At 58.3% G+C, this 25,555-nt stretch overlaps 1 protein-coding gene across 1 annotated transcript in view; it reads right to left on the bottom strand.

Moving 5' to 3' along the window:
- Window positions 1–410: 410 nt before the first annotated feature.
- CREB3L1 (cAMP responsive element binding protein 3 like 1) overlaps window positions 411–25,555 on the bottom strand; it is a 42,145-nt gene continuing 17,000 nt past the window's right edge. The window contains 12 exon segments of the mRNA XM_004619056.2: window positions 411–666; window positions 812–1,079; window positions 4,316–4,439; window positions 5,151–5,250; window positions 8,024–8,052; window positions 8,055–8,097; window positions 8,466–8,524; window positions 8,712–8,861; window positions 10,293–10,450; window positions 12,208–12,286; window positions 14,798–14,997; window positions 20,013–20,241. Of these exon segments, the coding sequence (XP_004619113.2) occupies window positions 630–666; window positions 812–1,079; window positions 4,316–4,439; window positions 5,151–5,250; window positions 8,024–8,052; window positions 8,055–8,097; window positions 8,466–8,524; window positions 8,712–8,861; window positions 10,293–10,450; window positions 12,208–12,286; window positions 14,798–14,997; window positions 20,013–20,241 (1,476 nt within the window). The 3' untranslated portion in view covers window positions 411–629.

Here is a 25,555-nt window from a genome sequence, read left to right as displayed (position 1 = left end):
ATTGATGCTGCATCTTTTTTTGTTTTACTTTTGCCTTAAAGCATGTGCTGAGCTGATGGATGGAGCAGTTTGGCAATGAAAAAGGCCCGAGGCTCGGGCAGCGGCAGGGGGGAGGCCAGGCGAGAGGTGTGGGGGGACACCCTCTTTCCCAGGCCAGGGAACAGCAAAGCCCGCACTAACTTCATATAATATAAAACAAGGAGGGGGTGGGGCGAAGGGCGGAGGGAGATTGTAAAATACAATATCTTAGGGGGATGGCAATAATAAAAAATAAGGTCATTATTTACAAACAATTTCTGGTTTGGGTCTCTGTACAGTGGGGGTGGGGTGCATGTTGGGGTGTCCGTGGTGGGGACGGGGCCGTCCCTTCCGAGAAGGTGGGAGTGAGTGGTTGATCTGAGGAGAGATGGTTGTGGGTGGGCGGGAGGGGTGAGGACAGAGTGGTTAGCCCAAGGGAACAGTCCAAATTGGGGGTGCGGGGTGGGGCACAAGGGGTGGCCCCAGCCAAGATCCGGGGCAAAGGAGGAGTCGTGGAGTCGTGAAACCCTTTCTCAGGAGCCGGATCCGGGTTCGCGCGCAGGACACGCCCAATCCGTGTCGGCGGGGGGTGAGTCCTGCTTTCTGGTCGTCTAGGAGAGTTTGATGGTGGTGTTGGGGCCCAGGTCCCTGCAAAGAGAAGGAAGTGAGGCGTGCCCTGGGCCGCGGGGAGGGCGACCTCCCTCTCCGCCCGCGCCCCAGCCTCCGTCCCCCTGCGCCCCCCTCTGCGGGCCTGGGGGCTGGGACACCCCTTCGGAGGGGGGAAGACACGCACCTCTCGCGGAGCCACTCCTTGGGGTGCGAGAAGTCGGGGCTGGAGCCGTTGGCCCCGAGGTCCTTGGGCCAGGCCTCGCTCAGGTACTTGGTGGTCTCGTGGGTGCCGTCCAGGTGGTCGTGCTGTAGGGGGTCCTGGGGCCGCGGCTCCGCCGGCCCCCCGGGCTTGATCTCCCAGCCTTCCGGGGGCTCCACGGGCAGCAGGGCGCCGCGGCCGTCCTCCCACGAGCCCGCGCCCTCGTCGTAGAACAGGAGGCTCCGGGAGGGCACTGCAGGGGGGGCGGGGAGCGGGGCTGAGCGGGGCTCTCGCAGCCCCTCACCACGGGGACACCACCTGGAATCGTCTAGGCCGCGTTAGTGGTGGGTGTTTGGTTCGTTGTTTGGTTCTGAGGCCAGACCTGGTGATGCTCGGGGGCTTACTCCTGGCTCCGCCCTCAGGGATCACTCCTGGCCAACTCGGGGGACCATACGGGGTGCCGGGCATCGAACCTGGGTCAGCGGGTCAGCCGCGTGCAAGGCCTACGCCTTGCCTCTGTCCTGTCGCCCTGGTGCCTTCACTCCGGGCCGTTTGTACCCCGGCTCGCTCGCTCCCAACCTGTGGGACCTCGGAAGTCACGTCTTTGCGTTTCACCTGTCTGAGATGCCACCCCAGGACCCCCCTTCACCTGTGCGTAGGAAGCAGCGCCAGGACACGGCCAGGAGGTGGCGCTGTGTGTGTGTGTGGGGGGGGGGGGGCAATCGGATGTGGGCCAAGTCCGCATCCCAGCACCGCTGGGCGTGGCCCCCAAATTACAAGTGAAATAAACAATTAAGGAGAGAAGCCAGGCGGGGCTGGGGGCATGGGGGCATGGCGCTGGGCTCGAGGCCTCCCCACCCGCTGCTCACCGCCCGCCCGTGGGCAAACCTCTCCTCCACTCTCCACCCTGCTTTGTCAGCCATGGAAACACGTCTATGGGGGCTGGAGCCATAGCACAGAGGGGAGGGCGTTTGCCTTGCACGCGGCTGCCCCGGGTTCGATTCCCAGCATCCCACACGGTCCCCGGAGCACCGCCAGGGGTGATTCCTGAGTGTAAAGCCAGGAGTAACCCCTGTGCATCGCCGGGTATGACCCAAAAAGCCAAAACCCTGGGGCTGGAGTGATAGCACAGCGGGTAGGGCGTTTGCCTTGCACGCGGCCAACCCGGGTTTGAATCCCAGCATCCCATATGGTCCCCTGAGCACCACCAGGAGTAATTCCTGAGTAAAGAGCCAGGAGTAACCCCTGTGCATCGCCCGGTGTGACCCAAAAATAAAAAAATAAAAAATAAATTAAAAAAAAAGAGTTCAAAAAGCCAAAACCCAAAAAAAGTCTATGGGGTCCGCCTGTGTGCTGGGTTGGGCACAACCCCTTTCAGCCCAGCCCAGCAGGCCCCCGTGCCAGTGTGTGTGTGTGTGTGGGGGGGGGTCTGTAGGGAGGAGATGGGAGGGGCAGGGCTGTGGGGGCTCTCTGCTCCACGGGGGGGGTGGACACCCCCAGCTTCCAGTATGGGAAGGGCACCCCCTGCCAGTCAGCTCCAGAAGCATTTCCTCTGGTAGAGAGATGAGCACCCACCCCCCACTGCTCCCTCCTGCGCCCTCCTCCCCTCTTCCCTTCTGGTCCTTCCCCTACACCGCCTGAACCCCACTGCCCTCCCAGGGAGGGAGTCCTTCCCGCCCAGCTCCCCCCTCCTCCCCACGCCCCACCTACTCCTCATGGCTCTTCCACACTCGCCCCCAGTGTGTAGCGTCCTCTACAGGGGCGGGGGCTGCCTCCACCTCCAGCTCCCTGGCCTTCGCAGGGGACACGTGTCCCCCCCAGTCCTTCCGCTGCTGTCCCTGTGCCACCTCCCTGAGCAACTGTTCTCTCCACTCCGTCTCAGGCTACCGCAGTCCCCGGAGTGGAGCCCGCCACCCCCACCCCCTTCCTCTTCCCGTCCCTGGCCTCCCCTGCTTCCTCCCTCCAAGGCCCTGCAGGACTCAGGCCTCCTCCACATAAGCACTAAGAAACCTTCTTTCTGCACCCCGCCCCCACCTCCATCTGTTTCCTCTTCCTCCTCCTGCGATAGCTCAGAGCTCCCCAAGGTCAGGCAGGCCTCGCTGGAATCCCGGGGGCGTGCAAACCCAGCCTTTCCTTCCCTGCGCCTCCCCTTTCCTCTGGCGCCCTCCCCTAGCACCTGCTGCTTCCCTCCTGGGCCCCTGCTCAGTACACAGCGAATTGCCCCCCCCAGAGGAAGCAGTAAAAAAAAAAAAAGCACAGAGAGCTCAAGACACAAGCCCAATGTCACACAGCCAGCAGGAGTGGCAGCAGGTTTGATGGTATGTTTCTATAGCTCCAAGTTGTTTTTATGTGTTTTTTTTTTGGGGGGGAGGGTCATGCCTGGCAATGTTTAGGCCTTACTCCTGGCTCTGTGCTTAGGGATCACTTACGGCAGTGTGCTCAGGGGACCACATGGGGTGCTTGGGATCAAACCTGAGTCGGTCACATGCAAAGCAAGCATGCTACACACTGTGCTATCTCTCTGGCCCCCCATGCTGTGTGTGTGTGTGTGTGTGTGTGTGTGTGTGTGTGTGTATAGGCGCTTTTGGATCTGCACTCAGGAATCATTCCTGGCGGTGCATGGGGGACCCTATGAGATGCTGGGGATCGAACCTGGGTCGGCATGTACAAGGCAGATGCCCTACCTGTTGTACTACTGCTCTGGTCCCTATGCTATTTTTTTTTTCCTTTTTGGGTCATACCCGGTGATTACATACCCGGGAGTAACAGGGGTTACTCCTGGCTCTGCACTCAGGAATTACTCTTGGCAATGCTCAGGGGACCATAGGGATGATGGGAATCGAACCTGGGTCGATGGTGTGCAAGGCAAACACCCTACCGGCTGTGCTATCACTCCAGCCCCCATGCTATTCTTTTTTTAATGTTTATATTCATTGTTTTGGGGTGATGCCTGAGGACACTTGGGGCTACTCCTGGTATTCAGGAGACCATTGGGTGGACCCTGGGCCTCCTACACGCAGTGCAGGCCCGCAGCTCCGTGCTCTTACCCACTATGTTCTCCCAAGCCTCTCGGGTGGTGAGATGAGGTGCCTTGGCAGCACCCTGTCCTCTGTCCCCGGCAGACACGGCCAGGTATCAAGGCACCCCTGCTGACCTCAGGGAGGGGTATCCCAGAGGCTCCCAGCTCTCAGAGGCTGCCTTATTGGGATAGCCGGTCAGTGGGTACCCCTTTGCTATCTGGCCGTGAAACACTGAGGGTCTTAGCAGGCGTCCCCTAACCCTGGCACTCCTTCCCGCTATCTCCAAATCCGCCCCCCAGACTCCCTCCACACCCCCCGCCGCTCCCCCCACCCCGCGATCTGGCATCTCAGACCCAGCCCCCCAGCACACATGGGGCATCTGGGTGCCCTCTGGCCCTCTGCATGAGGAGAGAGCAGCAGAGGGGGTTACCCCGAAGCTTCCGGCCCGGGGTGGGAGGTGGGGACTCACTCTGACTGTCCGTGTAGACGCTGTCAGCCGCGGGGTGCTCCTCCACAGTGTGGGGGCTGGAGGAGAACTCGGGGAGGCAGGGCACGAGGGAGCCGAGGACCAGGACGAAGCACAAGGCTGCCACCTGGGAGTGGGGAGAGAGCAGCCCCAGGACCGCACGATCAGTGGCCCCCAGCTGACCGCCACTTCCGGAGGCTATAGGCACTGCCGGGGGTGGGGGGTGGGGGGGTGACAGAAGGGGCCCTGCTTGTTTTTCTCTTGCAGGGAGGGGGGGACTGGACTGGATTCCCAGCTGCAGGAGGGGGGCCTAAAGCGCGGACTAAGCAGGCCACCTGTCCCTCTCACAGGGGGGCCAGCAGAGGCCGCCGCTGGGCGCTCAGGGCCTCTGCATTCAAGGACCCCCACCCTCATCCATCCCAGAAAGCCTCGTCCCCACAGGCACAGAAGCCACTGCTGTCCCCTACGTGGCAGGAGTCATAACACACCCATCCCAGGTGAGAAATGGTCATGTTCTAGAACATTCCATGGGCCTGCTGAAAGAGACTGGCATGTTTTTTTTTTTTTTTTTTTTGCTCTTTTTTGGGTCACACCTGGCGATACACAAGGGTTCCTCCTGGCTCTGCACTCAGGAATTACTCCTGGCGGTGCTCAGGGGACCATATGGGATGCTGGGATTCGAACCCGGGTCGGCTGCGTGCAAGGCGAACGCCCTACCCGCTGTGCTCCAGCCCCGAGACTGGCATGGTCTTACCCCAGGCACGGGGCCCCTAGGACCGCTGCCCGAGCTCGGCCACCCAGCCCGGAGAGGCGGCGTGGAGCAGGCCAGGGCACGTACCATGAGGCAGGTCCCTGTCTGGGTGGCGGCCATCTTGTATGGTCTGGAGATCTTGTTGGTGACCAGAGTCTGGAGTTTCTGCAGCTGCTGGAGCAGGGTCCTGGGGGTGGGGGTGGGGGACACAGCGGTCACTGGCGGGGACCCAGCAGGCTTCTTGCCACCCATCCTGGGGAGGACCTGGGTTGGCTCCAGACCCGGCTTCCGCCCCAGGTGGCTGCTTCACTCAGGACAGAAAAGGTCACCCCCCGCTCGGCTCCTCTGTGGTGCGGCTCGGACACCTGGGGCCTGCCTCATGGCCAGTGGCAGGGCCCCCTGAGGGGGGACGGGGGTGTCCTGCGAGGAAGCCAAAGCGTGGCGGGGGGAGGGGGGTGGTGTGCAGGAAGGCCGGCGCCCACCTAGGGGCTGGGGTCACCCTCTTCTTCTGCACCCACACCCGTGTCCGCCTCCCTTTGCGCTCTGCCCCCTCCCTGCACCGACAGCCTGTGGCCACTCTGGCCAGTGCTGAGTGCTCAGTAAATGGTGGACTCATTTTTGTGTCATTGCGGTTTTGGCATTAGTCATAGCACACGGAACACTGGGTTTATTTATAGACATCCCTGTCAGTCTCCATGGCTAACTCTGGGCTTCCCGAAGGCGGGGGCCAGTTTCCACCCAGTGTGGCATCGTTCGCTCCACGCCGAGGGGGCTCGGCCCACGCAGCGGAACGGATCTTGAATCATCGCTTTCTCCACCCGGTTGCAGTTCTCAGAATGGACAGCAGGTGGCGAACTAGCTCCAAGGGCCTGGCCCCACTTAGGGCCTGCGAGGCATCTGGGGAGATTTAGGTGGAAGGCTGAGGGGGTCCCGTTCTCCTTCCCTGAATGAGGGGGGCTTTCTAAAGGCCGCTCTGGGGCGTGGAGCAGCTGGGGGGAAAGGAAGGAAATAAGGAAAAACCCTGCCATTGAGCACATGTGCTGTTGTGTCAGTGTTACTTGGTTTTTCAGTTACTTGTTTAGGACTGGAGTGATAGCACAACGGGTAGGACATTTGCCTTGCATGCGGCCGACCCGGGTTCGATTCCTCTGTCCCTCTCGGAGAGCCCGGCTAGCTACCGAGAGTATCCCGCCCGCACAGCAGAGCCTGGCAAGCTACCCATGGCATATTCAATATACCAAAAACAGTAACAACAAGTCTCACCATGGAGACGTTACTGGTGCCCGCTCGAGCAAATTGATCAACAATGGGACGACACCATTATTAAGCACTGGGGCTGGGGATGATGCTCGGTAGTGAGTGCATCCTTTGTACGCGTGAGGCATTGGGTTTGACTCCTAACACCTCTCCTCATACCAGAGACCTTCTGGGAGTCCTGGCTGGCTCCTGGCAAGGAGGCCACAGCAGAAACAGTCATGTGAGTTGACATTTTTGTTTTGGGGGCCACAGCCAGCAATGCTCAGGGGTTACTCCTGGCTCTGCTCTCAGGATGCAGTAGCGGTCCCCTGGAGATGTTCAGGGGATCATACGGGATGCTGGGGATCAAACCTGGGTCGGCCACATGCAAGGCAAGTGCCCTGCCCACTGTACTATCACTCCAGCCCCATGAGCTGACACTTCAGAAACGCCAGCACAGTGTCACTGGGCCCTCCCAGAAGTAGCCCCCACGCCCTCAAACCTAAGGGTCAGCAGCTTCCTCAGAATCACCAAAATAACTGGGGGGCGCGCAGAACCCAGAGTAGCAGCAGCTGTGGAGCTGCTGGGCCAGGGACAGGCTGTCCGTCCACCCTCCCCCACTACCCCCCTACTCCCCCATCCCCCCAGCCCCCGTCCTGCTCCCCGTCTCTCTGACTTAACTGAGCAAGTGAATCACCCGGGAACTGGTCGAAGTGCCGGGTCTGAGTCAGCTGGCCTGGGAGACTCCCTGGCTCTGCATTTCTCACGCCCAGCAGCTGCTGCTGGCCCAGAAGCTCCCTTCGAGCAGCCAGGGGCGAGACAGTGGTTGTGAGGGGTCAAGGGGTCCTGGGTGACCCCCCAGGGCTTATGAGGTCCCTTATGGCAGAGTCTTGGCCTGCTGCCTCGATGAGGCCTTGAAAGAAGTTGTTGTTGTTGTTCTTGTTCTTGTTCTCCTCCTCCTTCTCCTCCTCCTCCTCTTCCTCCTCCTCCTCCTCTTCTTCCTTCTCCTCCTCCTCTTCCTCCTCCTCTTCTTCTTCTCCTCCTTCTCCTTCTCCTTCTCCTTCTTCTTCTTCTTCTTCTTCTTCTTCTTCTTCTTCTTCTTCTTCTTCTTCTTCTTCTTCTTCTTCTTCTTCTTCTTCTCCTTCTTCTTCTCCTCCTCCTCCTCCTCCTCCTCCTCCTCCTCCTCCTTCTCCTTCTCCCCTTTCTCCTCCTCCTCCTCCTCCTCCTCCTCCTCCTCCCTTCTTCCTTCTTCTTCTTTCTTCTTCTTCTGTTTTTGGTGGTGCTGAGGGCTTATTCCTGGCTCTGTACTCAGGGACCCCTCCTGGCAGGGCTTGGGGGACCATATGGGATGTCGGTGATCAAACCTGGGTTGGCTGTGTGCAAGGCCAGCACCCTCCCCACTGTCCTATCACTCCGGTCCCCAAAGAAGCTTTTCTATGAAGCTGTCAGGACGTGCGGTGGCCACTTGGCTCTTTGACCACACTTTGAAAACCTTGAAAAGTGCTGAGCCTCCTGCCACATCTCAGACTCTCTCTGGCCCAGCCCCAGCCCTGCCCAGGCCGGGGCGTGCAGACAGTCTGGGGAGGGCTGCGGGCCCTGACTCGGGGGCGCCTGTCCTCCTGAATTCCCCAGCCTCTCTGCGCTCCGGCCTCCCAGACCCATTCCGCAGCCAGGCACCCCCGTGGCGGGCCGGGGGGGGGCAGGCGGGGCCTGGCACTGCCTACCTGTTGGCGTTCTCCAGGGTCTCCACCCCACCTTCTTCCACAGCTCGTTGTTCTCTGATGTGAACGTCTCTACCCTGTGGGGGCGGGGCACACACCAAACTGAGGGAGAGGCCCACACGGCCGCCACCCCCCTCCTCAGCTCTGCCTCCCACCTCTGCAGCCCCTGCCCCCTCGTTGTTCCCACTCAGGGTGCCCCTGTCTGTGCCCCGATGCCCTGGGACGGGGGAAAGTTCAAGCCTCTTTTCTTTCTTTCTATTTTTTTTTTTTTTTTGCTTTTTGGGTCACACCCGGCGATGCACAGGGGTGACTCCTGGCTCATGCATTCAGGAATTACTCCTGACGGTGCTCGGGGGACCCTGTGGGATGCCGGGGATTGAACCTGGGTCAGCCGTGTGCAAGGCAAATACCCTCCCCACTGTGCTATCGCTCGGTCCCCTCTTACTTCTTTTCTAGGCACTCCACGTACTCCTTCTTCTTCCTGCGGCTCTCCTGGGCCGAGATCTAGAGGGGGGGGAAGGCGGCGCAGGGTTACTGTGGCCACATCCACATACAGAGCCACTTCCTGTAAACTTCCTGCAAACCTCCCCCCACCCATTTCCAGGCTGGTATTTCGGGTGGGGGGAGGTGGTGGGTTCCCCACCCATCCGGGCAGTCCCCCAGGTGGGACCTGGACCACGCTCTGCTCTACCTTGTTCTTGATTTTCCTCCGGACCCTCTTCAAGGCCTTCTCCTCAGCTTTGGTGAGGGGGAGTTTGGTGGGGATGGGGTAGCCCTCGGCGATCAGGGTTCGCTTCTCCTCCTCCGTCAGCAGCAGTGGCCCCGAGGTCCCCTGAAGTTTCTGTGGGGAGGAGGACAGGGTTGTGTCCGGCTCCAGGGAGAGCTGCCCTGCAGTGTGGCCTAGCAGGGACCCCACTCCCTAGACACAGCTTCCTTCCTTCCTTCCTTCCTTCCTTCCTTCCTTCCTTCCTTCCTTCCTTCCTTCCTTCCTTCCTTCCTTCCTTCCTTCCTTCCTTCCTTCCTTCCTTCCTTCCTTCCTTTCTCTCTCTCTCTCTCTCTTTCTTTCTTTCTTTCTTTCTTTCTTTCTTTCTTTCTTTCTTTCTTTCTTTCTTTCTTTCTTTCTTTCTTTCTTTCTTTCTTTCTTTCTTTCTCTCCTTCTTTTTGAAGGGGGGAACTACATCCAGCAGTTATTCCTGGCGGTGCTCAGGTGATGATATGAGATGCTGGGGACTGAACCCGGGTCAGCCATGTGTAAGGCAAACAAATGCCTTACCAGCTGTGCTATCCCTCCGACCTAGTTTTCTCATCTGGAGAAGGGGACCTGAGTAGCTCTGAGGGGGCCCGTGTTAGGCTTTCAACATGACCGGGTCACCAGGGCTCCTGAGCTCCAAACCTGGATTCCACAGTCCCCAAACTCTTTTATTTTTCATTTTTGGGGCCACACCTGGTGGTGCTCAGGGCTGTGCTGAGAGATCAGTCCTGGTGTGCTCAGGGGACCGTATGGGATGCTGGGGAGTAAACCTGGGTTGGCTGCATGCAAGGCAAGTGCCCTACCCGCTGTACGATTACCAGCCTCCAAACTCTTTTTTTCAGGGCCCCAAAAACAGCACCTCGCCTCAGACCCCTACTGGTTTTTACTCCCAGGGTCCTCAGATCCATCCCTGGACTCTGGGTACAGTACCTATTCCCTAGGGGACTCTGGGCTCCCTCGGTCAACTCCCCAAGAAGAACTCCCCAGCTGCCCCGAGAGTCAGAATGTTAAGTTTTAGGGGCTGTGGGTGGGTGGGAGGGAGCACCATTCCCAGTGGTGCTCAGGGCTCACTCCTGGCTTTTTTTTGGGGGGGTCACACCTGGTGATGCTCAGGGGTTACTCCTGGCTCATGCACTCAGGAATTACTCCTGGCGGTGCTCAGGGGACCATATGGGATGCTGGGGATCGAACCTGGGTTGGGCTGCGTGCAAGGCAAACGCCCTACCCTCTGTGCTATTGCTCCAGCCCCTCACTCCTGGCTTTACACTCAAGGATTATGGTGGGGCTCTGGAGACCCCATGTGATGCCCGGGATTGAACCAGCTGGACCATGTACGAGGCACGAGCCCTCCCCACTGCACTGTCTCTCCAGCCCCTCGCCTTCCCGTCTTAGCTCTGACGTCTGGGCTGGGTGGCCTCACGGGCTTCTACTGTTCCAGATCTGGGGGCCTGTGCGCAGGAGGAGTGCCTTGACTCAGAGCCAGTACCCTGCCCCCACCAAGGCCCGGGGCCCCCTGCTTACATGCGGGGCAGTGAGGAGCGGGGAGCTGGAGATGGCCGTGGAGGAGCGGGCCATGGGCCGGACAGGGCTGGAGGGAGGCAGAGAGCGGGGACTCTGGGAGCCGTCGCTGTCACTGCCGTGGCTGCTGGGGGGCGTTGGTGGCATCTGCACCAGGTCCTCTGGGGAGAGAGGGGAGCCAATTAGCAGGGAGACAGGCCCCCCCGTCTGCTGGACATCAGAGTGGAGCTTAGTAGGGGCCCCAGCACCCCTGGCATGGGGGGAGACAGGCTGTGGCACCCGAGCTGTGATGTCAGAAACCCCTCCCCCTACCCCCCCACACCCCACCGCCTGTTCACACACACAAGCACAGAGTTGCTCCTGGGAAGCTGTCCATCCCTGCTGTCCATTCCCGCTGTCCATCCCCACCATGCATTCCCACTACCCACCCTGCCGTCTAACCCTACCACCACCCCTGCTGTCCATCCCCGCCACCCACACTCGCTGTCCATCTCTGCCATCCATCCTGCCCCCCATCCCTGCCCTATCCCCACCGTCCGTCCATCCATCCATCCATCCATCCATCCATCCATCCATCCATCCATCCATCCATCCATCTATCCCTGCTGTCCATCCCCGCTGTCCCTCCCCACCACCCGTTTCCGCTGTCCATCCCTCCCTTCCATCCCTGCTGCCCATCCCTGCCCCTGCCTCCCTGGAGCCTGGTCATGGCCATGGATACCACCGGGGCTGGATTCTGGGATCCCTTCCTTGGCTCCATTTTGGGGGTGGGGGCACGCCCTGTGGCGTTCAGGGCTTCCTCCTGACTCTACACTCCCCTGTCACTCCTGGCAGGCTCAAGGGACCATTTGGGGTGCTGGGGATCAAACACAGGTTGGTCTCAAGCAAAGCAAAGGCCCTTCCAGCTGTACTATTGCTCTGGCCCCAGACTCCTTGACTTTTGGGCCACACCTGGAGGTCCTTAGGGCTTCCTTCCGGCCCTGCACTCAGGGATCACTCCTGGAGGGGATCAGGGGACCATATGGGATGCTGGGGATCGAACTTTGGAACATGTGAAAGGCCAGCGTGTTAACCCCTGTGTTGTCTCTCTAGCACAACCTTGTGGAACTTAACCCAGTTCCTGAAACACAGCACGTGCCACTTCAGCATCTGAGGGATGATGAGGAGGATGAGGTTTGGTTAGCCCTTTTTCCTTTGGGCCAACCTAGACTTTTCTCCTAGTCAATCCAAGAAGCTCCTGAGTTCCTTTCTCCCCTGTCAGGCCTGGGATGTCAGGGTCTCCAGGCTGCCGGGGTTCTACCCTCTTCAGTTCACAGCCTGGCTGTGTTTGTCTGGGGCTCTCACTGCTCTGTTCACTGGCTTAGGGGCTATCTCTGCTCTCTGCTTCCAAAGCCCCTGAGAAGCCCAGTGCACTCTTGTTCTATACGTGGATGGATGGATGGATGGGCAGATAGCTTGATGGATGAACAATGGAGAGATATGGATAGACAGATGGATGAACATTGGATTGATGGATGGGTAGATGGGTAAGTGGACAATCAACCAACAGACAGATGGATGGGTAGATGGGTAAGCGGACAGATCGACCAACAGACAGATGGATGGATGACTGATGGATAGATGGGTAAATGGACAGATGGATCAGCAGACGGATGGATGGAAGGGATGATGAATGGAGGATTACAGACTGGGCTTCAGTTAGTGAGTGATGGGAGGGACGTTGATAAAGGGGGTGAGAGGATGTAAGCCACAGTGGTGACAGTTATAGACTAGGTAACAAGGGGACAGGCAGGAGGGAGAGTGGTCAGGGTAGGGAGGATATTCTGGGCATTGGTAAGCAACGTCGAAGGAGATGGGTGGGTGGGACCAAGGGAATCAAGATGGGCCCTGTGATGGGTGCCTCCCTGGACACGCTTACCTTGTGTCACTTTGAGGAACTGGTTCACCTCCTGGGGCTCTGCTTTGATCACTGGCAGCTGAGTCATCTCTCCTGGTGCCTGGGGAAGAGCCAGGTGGGACCCTGTATTTCGGGGGCTGCCATCCCATCCCCCCTCTTCCTCCCACTGAGGAGCTGAGGAGGTGCTGGGCCCAGAGTTCCCGGCCTCCTGGAGGCTACGGGGGCTGGTTCTCCTGCTGGGAGGAGCCAGATCACTCCGAGTACGGCTGCGGCGTGGCTCAGGCCAGAAGCTCTGGGAAAGAGGGGGATGTCCTGCTGTCCTCGAGGCCAGGCCCCCACGCTGACCACCAAAGCTGATTGGCCTGGGCTTGGGAGGTGACATCAGCATGGGGCTGGGGAACCACTACACAGGCGGGGCCTCGGTGGGAAGCGAGCCTGACCCCTCCAGAGGGGCGCTCCAGCGAAAGGATGGGGTGCCTCTCGGCAAACTCGAGCCAGGCTGGGAGAGGAGCTAAGGCCAGGCGGTACCCAAGATCTGGAAATTGCCAGAACGTGGGCTGCTGGAGTCGAGGGGCAGGGCCATAGATGTCGCAGGGGTGAGGTGGGGGTAGGATGCAGACCAAAAATTTGAGCCATTGGCAAACCCCAAGGGGTCCAAAGCGAGGGACTGTGGGTGCTCGAGTTACCCTTCGAACAAACGAGCATTTCTCTCTCCCTCTCTCAGGCAACTTCCTGTCCCAGAAAGGACTCGAACATACAGAGATGCAGGCACAGGACGACCAGCACGCAAACATGGGGTGTGCTCTCTGAGGGCGGAACCGTGCTGGGGGGCTGGTCTCAGGATTACCCGCCGTCCCCTGGCACCCCGGGGTCTGCAGCCAGCAGAGACACGGGTGGGGTGTGTGCAGAGACTCCAGGACTGAGGAGGATGGGTAAGACCCACAGAGGTCGGAGCTGGTGAGGAGGCTGGAGAGTCCCAAGGCATAGCTGGGGGGGCCCGTGACGGGGACGGAGGGGGCTCCATTGGTGTCACATTGCACCCTGGAGCAAGGCCTGGCCCTGGCTCCGGGGTCTTCTCCAGGAGCCCCACCAGTTCGGCTGAAAGAGGGGGCTGGGAGCACTTCCCGTCCTGCCCGGACAGGGCTCCAGCGGTCACGGTCAAGGCCATACAAGTTCTTCCACAGTGGCAGCCAGCCCTGACCTCAGGGTCAGTGGAAGGCAGAGAGGCTGACCTGCCTTTTTCCTGTTTCTTTGATATCTGAATCTCTCCCGGCAGGGGCTACTCCTGCCTCTGTGCTCAGGGGTCAGTCCTGGGGGTGCCGAGGGATGGAAGCGGGCTTGGTCACATGCAAGGCCAGGGCCTTAGCCCCTGGACTGGTCCAGACTGGCCACTCGTGCTGATTCAGGCGGCCAGCAGGGGGCGGGGCTGGACAGATTCTTCTACCCCCACCCCCCCAGAGTCTACACTGGCCCTCCCTGGGCAGAGCCGGGGTAGAAGCTCATCGGCAGAGAAGGAAAGGAGAAGAAGGGGGAGGCTGCAGCCCCGCTGTGTCCCCGGAGGGCCCCAGGACACGGGCAGTGCCTCTCCCAGGAGGACTCCCATGTCTGGGAGTGTCTTCACACTCTGCCTTCTGTGTGAAGACACTCCCGGGGGCTGGCGTGGGCATGAGACGGGGGTGGGCAGACTCACCCTGGGCTAAGGATACAGCTCAGCTGTGGGTGCTGGGACCTAGGTTTGAGTCCTGGGATAGCATATCCACCCCCACACCTTAGAGCAGCATCTGGAGGGAGGCCCTCAGACACTGCCGGGGTGGTCCTCGTGGCCCCCAGCCCCATGGTAGCACCATGTCCTCAGCCCTGCCACCAGCTCTGTCACCTGGCAGGAGCCCTGGGAGCAGCCTCCTGAGCTGCTTGTTGTCTGTTTGTTTGTTGCTTGTTTGGGGGCCACACCCAGCGATGCTCAGGGCTTACTCCTGGCTCTGTGCTCAGGGATCACTCCTGGTGGGGTTTGGGGGAACCACATGGGGTGCTGAGATCGAACCTGAGTCATGTGCAAGGCAAATGTCTCACCCAGTGGACTTTCTCTCTGGCCCTCTCCTGAGCACTATTTGGGAGACCCCCTCCCACCCCATCCTACCCCTGGAAAAAATATGACTTGGGATGCAGGAACCCTAGGTTCCACCCTTGGCGCTGTGGGGTGTGGCCTCCAGCCCCCCGCCCCGTCCCAGGTCCTAATCTCACGAGTCTAACAACGACATAGAGCAAAAATTTTGTGTTTCCCTCTCAGCCTTTCTTCCTTTTTAAAAATTCCTGGCACTTGGAGGAAACAAACTGGCCTGTGCAGCTCCATCTGCGAGCCCCCAGTCCAGCCCCTCCCACCGGAGCCTGCCTGGGCCCTTGGAAACTTGCTCCGGCCCCCAGCGAGGTCCCTGACCACTGCAGGAGGCTTCGAGGTTGGGCAGAGAGAGAGAGAGACCTGGGGCTCGGGCCCCTCTGTCCCCAACTTGTCCCTGTTCCAGAGCCCTGGGATCAGCGGGTGGGACTGCCTCTTCCCCTGGAGTCCCATGGCCCCTCCTCCCTCCCTCGGCCCCTCTGAGGAGCCCAGACTCACCTGGTGGGGGATGGGCAGCCTGGACAGGGGGCTGAGGCCCAGCAGCGGGGCAGGGCCCACAGGGGTGGCAGTGGAGGCAGCAGCGGCGGCAGCAGCGGCGGCGGCGGCCAGCGGGTCCACGGGCAGCTCCGGGCTCTGCTCCTGCTTCACCATGACCGAGCAGAGTTTGCGTCCCAGCAGCCAGGCTCCGTGCTCCACTTCTGGGGGGGCGAGAGCAGGACCCGGGCTCAGGGGAAGCCAGGCCAGGAGGGCTGTCACCTAGCGGGAGCACTGTAGGGCCAGGCCGAGGACAGAGGCTGGGGTACCGGGAGGAGAGTGGGAAAGGGCAGGAGGCCCCCGGGAGAGGGGAAGCAGGGCTGGGACCCCGAGAGACGCAGCTGGCATTTTCTGTTCTTTTATCTTTTGGTGTTTGGGCCACGCCCGGCGGTGCTCAGCGCTGACTACTGGCTCTGCACCCCAGGATCACTCCTGGCAGGGCTCGGGGGACCGAATATGGGCTGCCAGGGATCGAACCCGGGTCAGCTGTGTGCCAGACAAGTGCCCTACCTATCCATGGTACTATCGATCCAGCTCTGGGGCTGGCTCGTTCATTCTGCACCTGACCGAGTGGGCGTGGCCTACAGCCTGGGTCCCTCGGGACTGGCGGTGAGCGACTAAGCTGCCACCACCACCATCGCCACCTCATCATGGGTCGTAATGACCAAGAGGAGGTCACTGACGGCCTTCCAGCCACCTCTGGGCAGCGAGGGCAAGCTGGTGACTATTGCCTGAGTGCGATGCTAGTGCTGGGACTCAGTGCGGAGCCCTATTGAGGTGCTGGGGCGGAAAGGGAAGGAGAGATGCGGTGAGAGAAGCCGGCAAGGCTGGGGGCGAGGGCTTGGAGACCTGGGCTTCGAGATGTGAATTTTGCAGAAGCAGTGGAGTTTGGTGTTTTTTTTTCCTTTTTGGGTGGTTTACACCCAGCAATGCTCAGGGGTTACTCCTGGCTCTGCACTCAGGAATTACTCCTGGCGGTGCTTGGGGGACCATACGGGATGCCAGGGATCGAACCCGGGTCGGCTGCGTGCAAGGCAAATGCCCTACCTACTGTACTATCGCTCCGGCTCAGCAGTGGAGAGTTTTTTTTTTCTTTTTTGGCCACACCTGGCGATGCACAGGGGTTACTCCTGGCTCATGCACTCAGGAATTACTCCCAGCGGTGCTCAGGGGACCATATGGGATGCTGGGAATCAAACCTGGGTCAGCCACATGCAAGGCAAATGCCCTACCCGCTGTGCTGTTGCTCCAGCTCAGCAGTGGAAAGTTTGCCAAAGTTTTCAGCTTGCTTGAATTTGAAATGTTCAAAAAAGATCCCGCGGGGTAGGGGTGGGGTGTGGGGGAGAGGAAGGGAAGGAGAGAGAGGAAGAGAGAGTACAGTGGCTTGGGCTCTTGCCTCTCATGCAGCTGACCCGGGTTCGATCCCTGGTGTTCTGTTATGGCTTCCTGATGCTTCACCTGGAGTAATCCCTAACACTAAAGCCCTGAAATCAATGGGTGAGGCCCCTCTGCCCCCAAAACAAATCCTGGGGAGATGACTCGACAGGCTGGAGTGCAGGCAGGGCACATGGGAGCCCTGGATTCAACCCCCAGCGGAGCAGGGTCCCCAGAGCTACAAGTGACCTCTGAGCACTGATCTGGGGGTAGCCCTTGAGCGTCAATAGCTGTGATGCCCAAATAAACAAACAAAAAAATCTCCTGTTGAAATGGTCTCTGGGGGCTGGAATGATAGCACAGCGGGTGGGGCGTTTGCCTTGCACGAGACCATCCCTGGTATCCCATATGGTCCCTCAAGCGCCACCAGGAGTAATTCCTGAGTGCAGAACCAGGAGTAACCCCTGAGCATCACTGGGTGTGACCCAAAAAGCAAAAAATTAAAATAAAATAAAATAAAATAAAATAAAGGTCTTCAGGGACTAGGGGAGACCTGAATAAAGTCAGTGGCAGTGGTGGTGTGGGGCAGGGGACATTCTAGAGCCAGACCTGGAAGGAAGAATACACTATACACTTAACTGAGATCAGTGGGACTTGACGTGTGACTGATGCTAGTGGGACCTGTGGGGTGATGCCTGCTCAGGCTTTCCAGGACAGTGCCACCCCCCCGCCCCCCCCCACACACAGTGCACTTCCCCTCGGACACCAGGCTGGCAGGCCTCACCCCTTTCCCACAGCCTGGTCAGCCTGGCACACGGGGGATGGCTCACGGGAAGCAGCCCGCAAGGCCAGCTGCAGAGCAGTGGCTAGGGGGGGACCCTGGACTTGGGGGCTCTGGGTGAGGAGGGGGTCACCAACCCCATGTCAGAGGCCAGGCCCCACCCTGCTGGGAGCATGAGGGCCTGGCACTGGACCACAGGCCACCCCTGGGCTCCAGGGACACCCACAATCTTCCCAAATTACAGGGCCAGCCCGCTGGCCTCCGGGAAGTTGGCCCCCGCAAAAGGCCCACAGACAAATTGCTCTAAAAATAAACTTGGGGTGGCCCAGCAGGGGTGGGTGGAGGGGAGAACTGGCAGGGGAGAGAATCCACCCCCCACGCCCACCATGCAGGCTGAGGCCTCTGCAGCCACAGGGTCTAGAGGCCCCACCAAGATATCCCAGCCTTCATGGGGTGGGAGGGGAGGAGGCCCTGGTCCTGGGCCCCAGAATCTCAAAGATGTTGCACCGGGCACAGCTGTCAGCCTTGCGTCCGCAGAAACTGGCTTCAGCCTCCCGAGCGCGGCGGGCAGGGATTCCAGCAGCCTGCAGTGCCCCCCTCTGGCTCCTCCGGAGTCCTGCTCCCTCACCGAGGAGGCGGGAGAGACTCGCGGAGAACACTGTCCTCCTAAGGCAAAAAGAGGACTTGGGACACGGGTCAGAGTAGAATTCATTCAGAAGGACTTCCGGGGACCAGAGAGAGAGGGCAGCAGGCTAGAGGGCCTATGCCTTGCAAACAGGAGGCACTTCGTAGGGCACCTAAGTACCTCCGGGTGTGGCCCCAAAGGACAGAAAAAAAAAAGGCTTTGGGACCAGATGATAGTAGAGTAGGTGGGTGTTGACCTTGAATACGGGCCACTCCAGCTCAATCCCCGGCATCCCATATGGCTCCCCAAGCTCGGCCAGGAATTATTCCTGAGTGTAGAGCCAGGAATAACCCCTGAGCATTGCTGGGTGTGACCTCAAAACCATAAAAAAAAAAGAAGAAGAAATTAAATGAAAGACTTTGATGAGTGTAGCTAGAGACTAGCCACTAATTATTGATCTATTATTATTATTGAGTTATATAGACATTTAAATTTAATTCTGACCAGGCTTCTCAAGGCATATATGATCATTTTGTTTCTTGGTTTTTGGGGCCACACCCAGCAGAGTTCAGGGCTTACTCCTGGCTCCATGCTCAGGGATCACTCCTGGCAGGGCTCTGGGGTGCCAAATCCAGGTCAGCGACATGCAAACAAGTGCCCTGCTTCCCTGTACTATTTCTCTGGCTTTTTTGATCTTCATTTTATAAATGAGGAAACAGAGACCCAGCGAGGTGAAGTAACTTGTTCAAAATTAGCCCATAGCTGGTGGAGGCATGGGGGTTTCCACTGAAGAGAGCCTGGTTCCATGGCCAGTGCCTCCTTGCTGCAAATTTGGGGGTGCCAGGGTGTGAAGCACAGAATCAGACTGGCTTGTTTCCAGCTCTCGGCTCTGCATTTCACTGGGTGTGTGAGTGTGTGTGTGTGTGTGTGTGTGTGTGTAAGATAGAGAGAGAGAGAGATGGGGCTGGAGCAATAGCACAGTGGGTAGGGCATTGGCCTTGCATGTGGCTGACCCAGTTTCGATTCCCAGCATCCCATACGGTCCCCAGAGCACCGCCAGGAGTAATTCCTGAGTGCAGAGCCAGGAGTGACCCCTGTGCATTGCCTGGTGTGAACCAAAAAGCAAAAAAAAAAAAAGATATATATATATATATATATATATATATATAGAGAGAGAGAGAGAGAGAGAGAGAGAGAGTGTTTTGTTACTGGTGCAAAGGGGGGGATAATGTCGAAGTGGTTTCTACCCCACCTGTGAATGGTGAGGAACAAATGAGATGGTGAATACACAGGTCCCTCGGGCCCTGGGGAATTCTATAGAAATGTCCCCAGTTACTCCCATTTGTCGATGAAGAAACTGAGGCCCAGAGGCCAGGAGCCATGATCGCAGCCACCTTCTCAGGTCTAACAGAGCCAGGAGTGTCTGTGCTGGACAGGGCCAAAGGGAGCTCGTCTGGGGGGTGTAGTTTGGAGTCTGGGAGAAGGATTCCCTCAGAGGAGAAACTCGAGGGGCCCTTTTCCTAAAAGGAGGTGGGTAGGGAGGGTTAGCTACCTAGAACATGCTAGAACAGGCTCTAGCTTCAAGAATAAAAGTGGGGCACCGAAGTCTCTCCCAGTTGGCATCTGGGAGGATACTACAGTAGGAGGAGGTGGAAGGTTCCAGAATTTTGGAAATGTGCCCACATTTATTATTTAATTCCCTTCACTGTTTCCTCCAAGTCAGCGATTATCAAACCCAAGTGTACGCTCAGAACCATCTGGAAGGTTGATCCTAAACCTGCAGGCTTCCTGACCCGGCAGAGCACTGCCTATGAATGTGCATTTTAACAAGTTTCTAGAATTACTCAGCAATAACTTCCCCTGAGACATTCCCATGTGGGTTTGGTCTGAGGGAGGATGAAAAGGCCGGGCCAGGACTGAGAGACAGTGTGGTGGGTTAGGTGCTTGACTTGCACACGGCTACCAGGATTCAATCCCTGACACTGCTTATAGTCCCCGGAGCACCACCAGGAGTGGTCACTAAGCACAGCTGGGTGCCACCCCAAAACCAGATCTGAATAAAATCAAATCATTTCTAGATTAGAGACAGGAACCAGGGCCCAAGCGACTGTATAGCGTTTAAGGCAGTTGCTTTGCATGTGGCCAACCTGGGTTTAATCCCAGGCACCCTGTATGGTCCTCCAAACCCCAGCAGGAGTGATCCCTGAGCACAGGGCCAAGAGTAAACCCTGATCACTGATAGGTGTGACTTTCCCAAACCAAAACAAAAGGCCAGACCAGCCTCCTCCCGAGATGTTCGTAGGGGATGTCTCAGCCTGCAGGGAACCCCCAGGGTCCCTTGGAAGCTCTCTGCCCCCTGCCCCTGGGGGTCTGTGCCCTCTCGGCTCCCTCCTCCTTACCCTGGGTGGTGTCCTCCATTTTGATGGGCACGAGGGGGCTCTGGGGTGCCGAGTCTCCGCTGAGCGAGTAACTGTGCTCTGCCTGGATGCCCGGTGTGGGGGCGTCCAGCTCCATGTCCAGGAGGGGACTCTTGTCGTCCAGCACCGGGTCGTCAAAGAAGCTGCTGAACAGGTCATTGGAGAAGTCCTCCATGTTCTCCGCGAAGTGGTCCAGGTGCTCGGGGAAATGCTGGGGGAGGAGGTGAGGAGAGGGGGAGGGCTGAGTCTAACTTGGGACGGGATGCAGGTGCTGCCGGGGGCGGGGGTACCCCCATCCCCGTCACCATAGCCCCACCCGCAGCCCTCTTACTCTTCCCATTCTCATGAACAGCCCCTCCACCAAGAGCCTCTTGGTTACTCTTCCCGTCCTTAATTCTAGCACCGTCTTCAACATCTGTCACCCTCTAGCATCTGCGGCTCGCTGGTCACGGCATCGTCATCCCCCTCAGGGGCATCCTCCTCAAGGTGGGGGCTGAGGGTGGCAGGCAAGAATCCCCCGAAGCTTGGGGTTTGGAGAGACAGCTCCATAGGCTGGAGTACCTGCTTTGCAAGCCATGAATGGCACCTGGGTTTGATTCCCAACAACCCCAGGGTTCCCCTAAAGACCAGCAGGAGAGACCCCTGAGCACAGAGCCAGGAGTAGCTCCCGAGCACCACCATGTGTGGCTCCAACATAAAACAAACAAACAAAAGAATCCCTAGATAGGAGACAGGGGCTGGCTCAGTGCCCTGGTGCAAATCTCTTTGATTCTCCAAAGCAGTTTTTGAGTCCACTCTGCTTCCCTCATGGACAGTCTAAATGAAAGGAGGAGTGTGCCGATGCCAGCAACTTTTGTGTCCCTAAAGGCAGCTTTTGAGGTCGTGGCATGACCCTTTGCTGGGATGCAGGAGGGTGGGGTTCCCGGGGCCCGCAGCCCTTTACTTAGTCCAGTCCCCACTGTCCTCAGGCCTCCAGGGCCCCCTTCCCAGGCCATCCCTTGTACCAAGAGAATAGTCTCAGGAGCCACGTTCCTTGCCTTTGCCTCCTGGCCTGGATCCTTCTCGCTTATGACTCAGTCCCGATTAAACTGTGGGTGGTGACTCATTAATGGTTGTGAAATCAATTTAGTAGGTCACGACCAGAATCTCAGAAAAAAAATAAATCAGACCAAAATAAAGTAGAAACTATCAGAGCGCAAGGAGCACAGGGAAGTTAAATACCCCATGATATTTTTATCTCAGTCATGTGTGTGTGTGTGTGTGTGTGTGTGTGTGTGTGTGTCTGTGTGTGTGTTTGTGTGTGAACTGGTTAATGATGTAAAATGTATTTCTTAGAAACAAATAAACAAAAAAGCCTGAAAACCAGTGGTCACTGTGATCTTGGGCGAGCTAATTAACCTCTCTCTGTTTCATTTTCTCTGTGCACCTGGGGGACCATGGTAATTCCTATGTGCTAGGAGTGTTATGAGGATTAACCAAGCCAACGTATGGAAAGACCTGAGAAAGATCCTGGCACTTAGCAATTCCCCAACACGTGTCATCTCTCATTATTAAAGAGCACCCAGGACTGGCCCTTCCGAGGTCTTTTTCTTGATATGTCTGTAAGGAAATGTCATTGTGTCATTGTTCCCCTCGTGATTTGCTCACGGGGCGGGGGGGGGGGGTGAATTTACTGAGGGCGTGGGGCGCGGGCGCTAGGACCAAGGGTTTGCTCATCGCCTTTTGCCCATAAGTGAATGATAGAAGCCCACCTTAGCAGAACTGCTCTGGACGGAGGTCAGGCTCCAAATACTGGTTGGTCTCCAAAACTCTCTCTCAAAGGAGTTCCATCTCCAAAAGGGGTTTGGAAGAGATGGTGGGTGGGGTTGGGGGAACGTGGGGGAGTTGTTTCAGGCCCTGAGGGTTCTGTCTGGTGCTTAGTTAAAGACTGGCTTCTGGGGGATTGTCGAGAGGCCTGGGGTTGCTGGTCTCTCTGGCTTAAAATACTTGGACCCTATCCAGGGGCAGAAGCAGAGAAAGAAGCCCCTGGAATTCGGGCCAGGGGTCCAGACGCAGGCGCATGTGCTTACAGGGGGCAGGGGGGAGCACAGGCTCTGCTGTTAGGGACTTGCTCGCCTCCCCCAGCTCTGTTCTTTGCCCAGAGCCTGCGTTCCCCTATCACTGTATTCTCCTCTGTGCGGTGAGACTCATTCCTACCTTATCGCGTTGTCTGAAAGACACGATGTTTGTCAGGCACTTACTACTCTCCTCAGGGGATTAAGAGGACAAACGTATAAATTTGTGTCACACGTGCAAACATCTAACACAGTGAATACACAGAACACTTGCAAACAGTGCCCGACTCAGAGTCTCAGCTGAGACCGAACTGGTGAGGGCAGGTGGTCTATCCAGGACAAAATGAGTTGGGAAACCTCTTCTCTTCTCGGCTGGCTGGAAGTGATCCTCGTCCCACATTTTTTGTGATGGTTTCAACTTCCCCAAGAACGTTCAGATGCATGAAATCTGCTCAGCTACCCCAGCGGAAGAGGAAGCTGTCTGTTTGTGACGGGAATAGGGATTCCAGTGTCTTTTCTGTGTGTGTGTGTGTGTGTGTGTGTGTGTGTTCAGCCCTGTGTTCAGCCAGGGGGACTCCTGGCAATACATGGAGAATCATGCAGGGGTGCAGAGATTTGACGAGAAGTCAGCTGCATGCAAAAGTAAATGCCTTAATCGCTGTACGATCTCCCTGACCCAGAATTCCGATTTATTAACTAGGAAAACTGGATCCAGACAGTAGACGGGAAGCAACCACGGCACTCATGGTCTCCCACTTTCCAACCACAGCAGATGCCCCCTCCTGGATTTGCTCCTTGGCGAGAGGAGGCAGGCTTTCAGCTCTGGGTCTCAGCCCCCCTCCCAGGGCCATGCTAGATACAGGGACAGGGGTGGTACCCGAGGGCCAGGACACTAGCAGGTTATATGTCCATCACTCCCGGGTAAGACAGCACTAAGCTGGAGACCTTGGCTGAAAGTCTCTCGGAAGAACTTTGATCCATGGTGAAGACCGTTTTGGAGGGTCATTCCCCTCCTCCACGAGACACCCCACAGTTATAGCCAGGACTGAGCTAGCCTCAGTCCCCAGATCCAGGGCAGAGGGCTCAGTTCACCGCTTCTCACTTTCTCAGGGTCTCTCTCAAGCCCTGGTGTGGGGCCCAGTGAGTAGGGTGGGGGGGCGGGGGGGGCCGGGGATGCGGGCGGTGAGTCAGTCCTTGAGGTATTTCTCCAGCAGCTGCTTCTTAGGCGATAAGCCTTTGCCAGGCCCTTTCCAGGATCCTGGGAGAGGAGGGACCCTTTCTCCAGGCTGGCCAGGGGTCCTTGAGCGCTTCCAGTCCACGTAGCAGAGCCAGGTCCTATTCAGAGACCTCTTTTAGGGGGCCCCTAGGAATCTGCCGGAGGTACTCAGCCCCCGCCCCACCTGTGGAAACGGCAACGAAGGCCCAGCAGCAAGAAGCTTCCAGAGGAAGGGGCCCAAGTCTTCCAGGGAGAGAGAGCAGCCAAGGGGCAGGCAGGGGGTGGTGGGGACGCACAGACCCTCCTCCATGTGGGTTTCTTCCTGAGCTGGGCGGACCCCGAATGGCAGGCAGGGATTTCCTGTCACCCCCAAGCCCCCTCCTGACTGCCGGGCATGCCAGATGGAACTCCTTTTAGAGAGTTTTGGAGACCAGCTGGTATTTGGAGCTTGACCTCCGGAGCGGTTCAGCTAGGGTGGGTTTCTATCATTCACTACGGACAAAAAGGCAACGAGCAAGCCCTTGGTCCTAGCGCCCGCACCCCACGCCCTCTGTAGATGAGGAAACTGAGGTTCAGGGAAGGAAAACCACCTACCCAGGGTCACTCGGTGAGTTAGTCACCTTGGTGGGTGAACTCATTCTCTCTCCCACTTCCTCTCCACTGAGCCCTGAAAAATCCCACTTTGGAGGTTTAGGGATCCTCTGCAGTGGCAAGTTTCCTGGACTCTCCCTACCCTTAATACACACACAGACACAGAGACAGACACACACAGGCACACATAGATACAGACACACAGACGGACACACAGAGACAGACATGCACACCAGATACACATAGACAGACAGACAGACAGACAGACAGACACACACACACACACACACACACACAGAGACACACACACACGAGCTTTCCCTCCAGTCTACACACCAAGAGTTCACGTTTAAAGCTAACTGATGGGGCCAGGAAACTATAAATCTATAAACGTCGGTGGTCTGGGTCATCAATCTCAGGGAGATAGGATTCTGCGCGGGACGGGCGCTCTATGGGGGCGCCTTTCCAGGCAATGGAGCTGGGAAGCCAGAGTAGGAAATATTATGATTTGTTTCCCTCCTCGTTAAAGATTTTTTCCTACAGTCCGGCCAACATAAGCTCCTTCTGGGCTGCCACGCGCAGCCGGCGCCTGGAGGAGAGGTCCGAGCCCTCGGCCGGCTGCCCGCGCAGCCCCTCCCTCTGAGGCGGTCGCGGGGGAGCAGGCGCGGGCCCTTTAAATAGGGAGGAGGGCGGGGCTCCCAAGGTAAACGTCGGCGTGCTGGGGCCCGCCCCGCCTGGCGCCGGAACCCTGCCTGCTCATTGGCGAGTTCGGCAAGGCCCCTGGCCAATGGGAAGAGGCTGCGAGAAGCCAGGGAAGGGCCGGGTTTAGCGTCGAGGATCTCGGACCCATGGGGTGTCGAGGGTGGGGGATTCGTGCAGTATGTCTGGCCTCGTGTCCCCTTCTGCCTCTGGGGCAGTGAGAGAAATGGCCCCACCTGAGTTTCCAGGTGGGCCAGGTGCAGTGCACGGGCTTCTAAGGCCCGCATCTGCTGCAGGGCCCCGACCCCACACTCTTAGCAAGGAAAGTAAACACAGGCTCTCCTCGGAGGTCCCTGACCCCTCAAGGGAGGCCTGGCCCAACCATGGCTCCTCCGTCCCCGCTCCTTCTGCCCTCCCTCGAAGAATCCTGCTGCGGGGTGCAGGAAAGGGAATAGCCCTGGGTGAGGGCCTGTGGGTCCTGTGCAGGCTCTCCTCCCCAGGCCCCTCCACTGATTCCAGCCCTGTGCAGAGGGAGGAAGCGATCCCAGCGTCCTGCCATTGCTGAGGGGCCGGGAGGTGTGGGCGAAGGGGCTCCCCACAACCCCAACCGCCCCTTCCTGACTTCTGCTCCTCCTGGGGCCCAGGCTGATTCAGCCTGTTTCCAGGGGAAAGGAGGGAGGGGGCCGGAGTGGGTCCAGATTGAGCTGTGGGATAAGGAGTGGGGGGAATCCCCAACCCCGACATTCCTTCCGAGAGAGCGAGCTTGAGCTCTAGGGGGCAAGTAAGGGGGAGGACTGAGAGTCCTCTCACATTTCCCCCTTCCCCACCCCCTCCTACAGGCTGGCTGACAGACACTACCTCCCTCCTCAACGTTCGTGCACACATGTGCACACACGCACAAGTGCGCGCGCGCACACACACACACACACACACACACACACACACACTGACCCATGCATTCCAGG

The sequence above is a fragment of the Sorex araneus genome, chromosome 6, assembly GCF_027595985.1.
Source record: "Sorex araneus isolate mSorAra2 chromosome 6, mSorAra2.pri, whole genome shotgun sequence".
NCBI lineage: Eukaryota > Metazoa > Chordata > Mammalia > Eulipotyphla > Soricidae > Sorex > Sorex araneus.
Note: the sequence above shows the minus strand (reverse complement) of the source record. Positions and strands in the feature narration are given on the sequence as shown.